At 45.9% G+C, this 10,074-nt stretch overlaps 1 protein-coding gene across 1 annotated transcript; it reads left to right on the forward strand.

Moving 5' to 3' along the window:
- Positions 1-3,429: 3,429 nt before the first annotated feature.
- Positions 3,430-9,649, forward strand: LOC131434099 (uncharacterized). The gene is made up of 3 exons (XM_058600744.1): positions 3,430-7,612; positions 7,733-8,463; positions 8,534-9,649. The coding sequence occupies exons 1-3, from the start codon at positions 3,430-3,432 to the stop codon at positions 9,647-9,649; spliced, it is 6,030 nt and encodes a 2,009-aa protein (XP_058456727.1).
- The last annotated feature ends 425 nt before the right edge of the window (positions 9,650-10,074 follow it).

Genomic DNA, 10,074 nt, shown 5'->3' on the forward strand with positions numbered 1-10,074 from the left:
AAGGCGTGAGTGCACATCACCCGCCACCGCACACCGCGGCATGGCGAGAGATTGCAATAATGAGTGCGCGATTTTCGAGTGCAGCTGATTTTGATTGGGTTGTTAAAATTTCACGAACGCCGTCAGATTTATCGGAAGGAAGCTTCTGTTGTTTGCCCTTTTGAGTGTTGCCAAGTATTTGCGTGGGTGGATTTAATTTAATGCGGCTCGCACATCGGACTGCTGCGAAGCCGTGGTCGTGAATTTGAGCCTGTTTCGTGGATCTGAATATATTGTTTCCAGAGTGGCAGTAATTTTGCTGTAATTGGTTAGAGTGATCGATCTGTTTTATGTTGGATCCATAACAGTATCGTTGCTGTTGTGGCATCGAATACAATTTTTTTTAGTAAACTCACCAGAAAAAAAGTAAGACGAAAATGTTCATCTGGAAGCTGATAATCGATTTCCGACCATTGATAAATATAGATATTGATATACATAATCGTTGTCAAATACGACCAAATTCGAATGTCAGTGGTCTTTGTTCGGCTCCCTACAAAACGGTGCCATTAAAAGTATGTTTCGAAAAATATAAAATATTACATATCAAATGACGAAACAATATTAATTTTCCTCTATGCATACGAAAATAACTGAAATAATTCGCAATGAAATTTTGTAAGATGCAAGTACATCTTCTTTGAATTTAAAACTTATTAAAAAAATATGTATTTATTAAAATTGTTAATAAAAACTTATTTTATTAATAATTATCAGTGAAATATTCTAACGCATGTAAATGTTTTCTCAGCACAACAGACGAGGTAATGAGTTGTATGCGGATTCCGATGTACCTCTGCACTTATATTGTAAATATTCGTCATTCGCAACCCGTTCAATCAAAATATCAACGCAGACGAGACATTCAATTCAAACAAGATATCAGAGCTAGGAAAACCACGAAAATAAACAAATCTGATGACGTAAAGATCTCTCATCGTGTAATAAAAGAAAATTCCTACTGAGAAAATTCCTACTTTGCGTAATCGTGAAGATGACAATCTATTTTTAATTCACCTAGCGGTGTACTGATGCCTTTCTCATATCACTTATATTTTCAAAAACATCGCCAGAAGATTCTGTTAAGATTTTTTTCAAACTCAAGTAAAATCGAAAATATTCTTATGGTATAAACTACCATAATATTTTCAATTTGTAAACAGTTATGTCAAATTGTTATAAATCTAAATGTGGCAACTCTGCACGCTATACAAAATCGAACAAAGCACGCTGTGTGCTAGGTGGTGGTGTTTTTTTCTTCCGTACCAGCACGTACCGATGCGTACCGGGTTTGCATCATTTTGTATGACAGTTTGAAGGTTTTGACACTCATCGCCCTATAAGCCGGATCGAAATTAACCATTATATTTTATAAAAATTTGCATCACTTTTCGTTTTGCCATCACTGGAAAATATACTCTTGAAATTGAACATTGTTCACTTATCGCGCTGTAATACCGCAACCGGAAGTCGGATCTGGATCAACTTTTCGTATTTGCACCATAATTTGTCGAAACTGCGTCATTTATACGATTATATCTTTAGAACCAGAAGGGTCAGCCCCTTGATCTTCGAGCCTAAGCTTGTTGAAATCGGTTGTGCCATCTCCGAGAAAATTGACCGAATAGAACAAATCTTGTAAAGGTGCACACACTAGCAGTTATATAGTATATAACACTAGGGGCCTCCGAGACTCCGACCGAAAGCCAAGTTTTCCAGCAGTTCTTTTAAATTTAGAGTAATTTAGCGAAATGTATGATTTTTACATCACATGAGTATTGAAAGATGATGCATACGTTTTTTGCTTATGATGTTCCCAGGCCCTCATATTCCCTGTTATATACGAAGATTTTCTACGATGCGAAGTCTATTGAAAATCCAATTTAATCGGGATCAAAAAGAGCGAAATCGTTGCATTTGGGTAGCTGCCTCTTCAGTCGAAAACCATCTCAGTAGTATTAACAACAAAAGGATGAATTTTATCAAAAAAAAAGCACAACCCAATTGTGCTCTAATCAATATTGGAAAATATACTCGCTATGCTTCAGATAGGAAGAGATGCTTCTGTCAAAAACAGCTCTGCGATGTATATCAGAAAATAGTTCCGGATTTCAATCAGTTTGGGCTCGTTTGAAAGCTACTCTTCAGGAATCAGAACAAATTGGCTCAAATGGCACGCTCCCCTTGATATTTGGAGATTTGTGCCTTGCCATCAATATGTTTTTAGCATCATTTTTCCGATGTATAAGAGTGTTGTGGACACTAGCAGCACTGCCACGGCAACCGTCAACCGTGTCCCTCGGTCGGAAGCTGCCGGTCTGTAAATCAAGACAGCGGATGAACGACGTCAGCAACACAGTATCGTTGGCGGAAACGTTTAGCTGTCATCAGAGCAGAGATGGCATTTCACCAGAGTTATACACGCTAGAGTCAGATTTTTGCCACACCGAGGATGAAAAAAACGACGCACCGCACAAAGAGGAAGGCGCACTTCTTCTCAGTGTCGAATAGACAGCATTTGAGTGTGTGCTTGTGGTTAAAGCAGCTGTCGCGAGTGAAACACATTCTCTTCGCATGAATCGCTCACACACGCTCTCGTCTAAATAAACCCAAGTGACCACTGGCGCGTGATTGTGAGCGAACACTTCTGTGAACTTCAATTAATAGAGAGTAGATCTGGCCTTGCTATGAAAAATTTGCAAGGAAAACCGAAAATTTTACGATAAATTGTTTTATTTTGCTAATTTTGCGTGTCCACGCTTCATCTACGAAAACCATACAGCAGAGTGCTCACCGGCGTGTACACCTCTGTGAAAGTATCTGCATCCTCCTCAGAGAATTTATTAGCTAATGCTTTAGCACTTTGGTGCGATTCAGTGGAAGAGGTAAAAGGAAATAAACAAACGCACTCATGATGCGTGCACACTTACACAACAGTGGTGTATAAATGTGAAAGAGAAGAGCTCTCGTTGAAGTTGTCAGTGCGAGGGGAGAAATTTTGCTTGCTCTTCGTCACACAGAGGAGATAGACATCTCTGCATCAGAGGTGAACATTCATTCTTGTTTACATCGGAACAGTGAACGTGGTGAAAGATAAATTCGATTTGATATTTGTACGTTAAACTATATTATTTATCGTTAAATTTTCTAATTACTAATAGTACGGTGATTTATTACTACTTATAGCTAAATTGGATACTATACTTAAACCTACATTTGTATTACTTATTCTAATCTGAGCAAAAACTGAAGCTCTATATCGCACAAGAAACATCGGCTTTGCGATTTTTGCTACGAAGATTCAGTGTCCTCTCCACGTAATACTCCTGCTCCGGAACAAACTTAAAGAAAATCATCCATCGTGAAAGATCATAACCTCACATTCAGAAGATGCCAGAAACCGAGTTAAATGACTGCCCTGTGTGCGGTAAATCCAACAGCCTCGATGATATGGTGCTGTGCTCAGGATGTGCGAATTGGTATCACTTTGGCTGTGTGGGTGTTGATGGAAACGTCCGGAAGATTCGGAAATGGAAATGTGGTGTTTGTCGGAAAACGACACACCCGATTCCTCCCAAACCGTCAATACCAGTTACGGAAATCGTGAGTTCTGGAATAGTTATGCCACCAGGTACGGTAGTGATGACCGCTGCTCCGACGACTGTGGAGGGAAGCGGAATAATTTCTCTACCTGCATCAAATGAGGATGCCGGAACAATAATATCCCCTACAATGATGGAGATAGCAACGGAACTCATGATTGCAGCAGGATTTGCTTCTCCTGTCTCGGTTACCGCGACTGGTGCAGCGGTAGAAATCAGTCCAGTCAGTTCGTGTTCAGGGCAATTGTCCAATGCATTTGGGGATAGGCTTCGCTGGCTTCAGCAGCAACGTGCCGTATTAGAAAAGGAGATGTACGAGCAACATAAACTGGAGCTGGAGCGGAAGAGGTGTGTGTTGGAGAAAGCGTTTTTGAAAGCTGAAAACAAAATAGTGGCAGACGAGGAAACAGAGATGCGGTCAATGACGACAAGCGTTCGTCAGTCAGGTATCGGGAGAGTTGAAGATTGGATGAAACGGGTTGATGTTGGATTCTCTAACCTGTCGTTCACACACCCAAATGTGACGTCAGTGGTTATGTCATCAGCAATGCCCACATACAATCGTAATTCAACACCAACAACCACAGCTGTACTGAATGGAATGTTCGAGCTGATGCAACCGAACTCGAACGTTGAAGCAACCGGTTTTCAAATAAGCGGATCATCATCAACGAGTTTCCCGGCAGCCGCGTGCGCCGTTCCACTCCAGCCGAAGAATCAACAAACTTACACATCGGCAGCAGCATTGTTTTCAGGGATGGCAATAGACCACTATCAGCAGCAAGGTGCAATTCCGAATATTTTCGGAATGAATTTGGATTCCAACGTGTTATCCTCGGCAACGGTCTCGGCTCAGCCGACGTCGGCATTTCTTGGATGCAGCACAGTTCCAGCAATGACACAGCCATTGATGTTTCCTGGAGTTACGGCTGGTACGGCTGATGTGACATGGACTACTTCAACGATGCCATCGTCCACGTCATGTTTTCCGGGCATAAGTTTAGGAAGCAAGGTGATGCCATCGGTAACGTTCCCTACCATACCGGCCTATTCGACAGCGGTATATCCGGGACGTAGTGTAGTTCCACAGCCGTTGATATTCCCAGCTACTACGTCTGGTGTGGCATGGACAAACCCAACGATGCCATTGCCGACACCGGGTTTTCAGACAACAAACGTGAGTCAGCAGCCGTCTTACAACGGTCGTTCGGTTCTGACTGGTGGACTCACCCAGCAGCAGATGCTGGCGCGGCAGGTAATGCCGAAGGAGCTGCCTATATTCAGAGGCGACCCGGAAAGTTGGCCTCTTTTCTACAGTTCCTTTGTCAATAGTACGTCGGAGTGTGGATATTCGGACGCCGAAAACCTAGCGAGACTGCAACGAGCGCTACAGGGTAAGGCACACGAAGCAGTGAAGGGTCGATTACTTCTCCCGGCATGCGTCTCTCAGGTTATGTCCACCCTTTATCTCCTCTTTGGGCGTCCGGAACTTATTATTCACACATTGCTGAATAAAGTTCGAGATGTACCGGCGCCGAAAGCCGACCGTTTGGAGACACTCATCGCATTCGGGGTGGCAGTGCAGAATCTCTGTGACCACCTGGAAGCTGCCGGGCAAATGGCACACATGTGCAATCCAGTTTTGCTTCAAGAGTTGGTGGAGAAGATCCCAGCTCAACTACGGCTAGACTGGGCATTGTTCAAGCGACAGTTCCCAGCCGTAGATCTCCGTACGTTCTCGGCGTACATGTCCAACCTCGTCTTCGCCGCTTCAGACGTAACTGTGATGGCTGAAGCAAAGTCGGCTCGACCTGGCAGAGCTGAGAAATCTAGGGAGAAGATCTATCTCAATGCACATTCCGAGGATGGCCTGACTCAACGGGATGAAAGTAGCAAACCGGTATCGCCGACGGCAATATTGTGTTTGGTGTGTAAAAATCCAAATCACAGGGTGAAGGAATGTCCTGTTTATACGAAGATGGATCCGGACTGCCGTTGGAAAGTCGCGCAAGATAACCATCTTTGTCGGACGTGCTTGGGTAAACATGGCAGAAGACCATGTAAATCGCAGGCTCAATGCAAAGTGGATGGCTGCTTACAACGTCACCATTCCCTCTTACATGCAGTATTCCACAAGCGGGACCTACCAACTAAGGTAGTCGACAAGGCAAAAGCGACAGATCCATCAAAGGATCGTGTGAACGCGCATCACAACTTGAAGCAGTCGGTGATATTTAAGATCATGCCGGTCCGGTTGTCGTGGAAGGGAAAGTCGGTGGAAACCTTTGCGTTCTTGGACGAGGGGTCATCTCTGACGTTGATGGAGCAGTCGATCGCGAAGCAACTCGGTATAGATGATAGTGAAGAGCTTCCACTGTGCCTAAGCTGGACCGGAAACGTCACACGACGAGAGCCGAAATCCCAACGAGTTTGTGTCGAAGTTCGTGGCGTTGACTCTAACCAACAGTACCAGTTGACCGATACACGCACGGTGGCGAGTCTGAACCTACCGAAGCAAACACTGCTGTACAATGAACTAACGCGGCAGTATACTCATCTGCAAGGCCTCCCGATTCGTAGCTACAAATGTGTTTCACCGGGAATACTCATCGGGTTCAATAACGCTGGTCTAATTTCAGCTTTAAAGGTAAAGGAGGGTAAGCTAGGCGATCCAGTTGCTGCTAAGACAAGGTTAGGTTGGACGATTTTTGGAACGGCAACCGAAGGCAACGATTCAGACAACTTCAGCTTCCACATTTGTGAGTGCTCTCGAGATCACGAGCTTCACGAACTGGTGAAACAATACTTCAGTGTGGAGAGTGTCGGAGTTTCAGTCGATGTCGGGCCCGAGTCGGATGAAGACAAACGCGCACGAGACATCCTCGAGAAGACAACAAGGCGCGTAGGCGATCGGTACGAGACGGGCCTATTGTGGAAGTATGACCACATTGAATTCCCAGAAAGCCTGGGAATGGCTAAGCGACGCCTGGAATGCTTCGAAAAACGGATGCGAGCGGACCTGGTTCTAAAAGAGAGTGTGCAGCGGCAAATTAAAGAATACCTGGAAAACGGCTATATTCATCGTGCGACAGCGGAAGAGCTGAGTCCGTCGGAACCCGGACGAGTCTGGTATTTACCGCTGGGAGCTGTTCGAAATCCAAAGAAACCAGGAAAAATCCGACTCGTGTGGGACGCTGCTGCGATGGTGAGAGGAATCTCGTTCAATAGCATGCTACTGAAAGGCCCCGATCTGCTTACACCTCTACTGACGGTTTTCTTCGGGTTTCGAGAGCAAAAGATAGCGATATGTGGTGACATAAAACATATGTTTCACCAATTCCGCATTCAGTCCAGGGATGCTCAAAGTCAACGATTCCTCTATCGTGCGAACCCATCTCTTCCTGTGCAGGTGTACATCATGGATGCAGGAACCTTCGGTTCGACCTGTTCACCGAGTCAGGCACAATACATAAAGAACCGCAACGCTAAGGAACACCAGAAGACCTTTCCCAGGGCAGCCGATGCGATCGTGTCCAAACACTATGTCGACGACTACTTGGACAGTTTCGACAGCGAAGAAGAGGCCATAGAGGTAGCCAGAGAGGTAGCAGAAGTTCATTCCAAAGGAGGATTTCTAATCAGAAACTGGCTATCTAGCTCACCAGCAGTCCTTCGACGGATCGGGGGTCCGGATGACAAAGCGGCAAAGGCTATCAACGTGAACAGAGAGACCGAAACCGAGCGTGTGCTGGGGATGTGTTGGCGGCCGCGCGAGGATCAGTTTACGTTTGCTTTGGAAATGAGCTTGTGGAGCGTACGGCCGACAAAACGGAACATACTGAAAACCGTGATGAGCGTGTTCGATCTTCCAGGCCTACTTTCTCATTTTCTGGTACACGGTAGGATAATTGTGCAAGAAACCTGGCGCATTCGAATCGGCTGGGACGAAGAGATCGTTGGTGATATTTACAGTAAGTAGCAAAGATGGATCAAATTGTTTGAAAAGTTGCCAGAGGTACGCATAAACCGGTCGTACTTTCCCGGATTCTCATCTTCCAAGATTGGTGCGCTAGAACTGCACGTCTTCACAGATGCAAGTGAGGATGCATACGCAGCTGTCGCCTATCTTCGAGCAGAGATAGAAGGAAGGTTCTACTGCGCATTGGTGATGTCTAAAGCAAAGGTGGCTCCACTGAAGGCACTGTCAATACCTCGATTGGAGTTGCAGGGTGCGCTGTTGGGTGCTAGACTGAGTAAGGTGACTAGCAAGTCACACAATTTGCCCATTGTTCGACGAGTGCTATGGACCGATGCAGACGTCGTTCTCAGTTGGATCGGATCAGACCATCGGCGCTATCGACAGTTTGTTGCGTGCAGAGTGGGGGAAATCTTGGCGATGACCAACATCGAAGATTGGAGATGGGTCCCATCAAAGTACAATATAGCGGATGAAGCAACCAAGTGGGGGAAAGGTCCTTGCTTTAGTCCCGGTTCAAGATGGTTCCGTGGTCCTGAATTTTTATACGAATCGGAATCGGAGTGGCCGAAGAAACGCGCACGGGACCTGAAGGAAACAACAGAAGAATTACGTCCCTGTATGGTTCTTCGAGAGTACGTTATGGAAGAACTCATCGATTTCACAAGGTTCTCCAAATGGGAACGCTTGTTGAGAGCAGTCGCATATGTTCGTCGTTTCGTAACGAATTGCCGTCACCGTGTGGAAAGGCAACAGATGCTGCACTTGACACAAGATGAGTTGATGGAGTCGGAAACGAACCTTTGGCGTATGATGCAGGCGGCAATGTATCCGGACGAGGTTGCAGTGCTGGGAAAGCATGGTTCGAAGGAAATGCAGCAAACTGTACAAATTGTCACCATTCATGGACGAACAGGGAGTGCTACGCGTAAACGGCCGCATCGGAGCGGCACCTTATGTAACGTACGATTTTAAGTTTCCAATCATCCTCCCCCGGTACCACCGTGGTACCGCCCTTCTCCTGGACTGGTATCATCGAAAATACCTTCACGTTAATCGCGAAACGGTTGTGAACGAGGTACGGCAGCGATTCCACGTGTCGAACCTACGAACGGTAGTGCGAAAGATGGCCAAAGAGTGCCAGACCTGTAGGATCAAGAATACATTTCCAACAATGCCGAAGATGGCTCCGTTACCGGAGGCAAGGCTGACTTTATTTGTTCGTCCGTTCACATACGTCGGGCTTGACTATTTCGGGTCATTGCAGATCAAAGTCGGCCGCAGTGTAGCGAAGCGATGGGTAGCCTTGTTTACTTGTTTGACGGTTAGAGCTGTGCATCTGGAGGTCGCCCACTCACTATCGACGGAAGCTTGCAAAATGGCGATTCGTCGGTTTGTCGCGAGACGAGGAGCACCTCTTGAAATATACTCGGACAATGGCACGAATTTTCAAGGTGCTAGTCGTGATCTGTTAGACGAGATCAGGAATATGGAACAGGAACTAGCTGATACCTTCACGGATGCGCACACGAATTGGATCTTCAACCCACCGTCAGCTCCGCATTTCGGCGGGGTTTGGGAGCGTCTCGTACGTTCAGTTAAAGTGGCATTAGGATCGCTAACCACATTGCGGAACCCGGATGACGAAACCCTGCTCACCATTTTGGCCGAAGCGGAGTCCATCGTCAACTCGAGACCTTTGACGTACTTGCCGCTCGAGTCTGCCGTTCAGGAAGCCCTCACTCCTAACCACTTCCTACTCCTGAGCTCAAATGGTGTTGTACGAGGTCCAAAACCACTGAAGGAGGCCGAGAAGGTATATCGTAACAATTGGGATCACACAAGGCAGTTCGTCGATCACTTCTGGAGACGTTGGATAGCCGAGTACATGCCAACGATCGCGAAACGTACGAAATGGCATCGAGAAACAAAGGCACCAGTTGTAGGAGACCTGGTGGTTGTACTTAACGAGAAGCAACGTAATGGGTGGATTAGAGGACGTATCGTCTCGTTAGTGAAAGGGAAGGAGTGAGACAAGCTCGAGAGTGAGACAAGCGGTGGTGCAGACGTCGAATGGTGGTTTCATGCATCGTCCATTGGCAAAGTTAGCAGTGCTGGAGGTCAGTAAAGCTGCAGCAGATATGGAGCAGCGTTACGGGTCGGGGGATGTTGTGGACACTAGCAGCACTGCCACGGCAACCGTCAACCGTGTCCCTCGGTCGGAAGCTGCCGGTCTGTAAATCAAGACAGCGGATGAACGACGTCAGCAACACAGTATCGTTGGCGGAAACGTTTAGCTGTCATCAGAGGTGAACATTCATTCTTGTTTACATCGGAACAGTGAACGTGGTGAAAGATAAATTCGATTTGATATTTGTACGTTAAACTATATTATTTATCGTTAAATTTTCTAATTACTAATAGTACGATGATTTATTACTACTTATAGCTAAATTG

Source organism: Malaya genurostris, chromosome 3, assembly GCF_030247185.1.
Source record: "Malaya genurostris strain Urasoe2022 chromosome 3, Malgen_1.1, whole genome shotgun sequence".
In the NCBI taxonomy this organism is placed as follows: domain Eukaryota; kingdom Metazoa; phylum Arthropoda; class Insecta; order Diptera; family Culicidae; genus Malaya; species Malaya genurostris.

What these genes read in the sequence shown, in the direction of transcription:
- LOC131434099 (XM_058600744.1), top strand. Translation starts at nt 3,430, where the DNA reads ATGCCAGAAACCGAGTTAAATGACTGCCCTGTGTGCGGTAAATCCAAC. An exon ending in GATCGTTGGTGATATTTACA is followed by an intron (nt 7,613 to 7,732) that starts GTAAGTAGCAAA and finishes ACGTCTTCACAG; the next exon opens with ATGCAAGTGAGGATGCATAC. An exon ending in TGTATCCGGACGAGGTTGCA is followed by an intron (nt 8,464 to 8,533) that starts GTGCTGGGAAAG and finishes ATGGACGAACAG; the next exon opens with GGAGTGCTACGCGTAAACGG.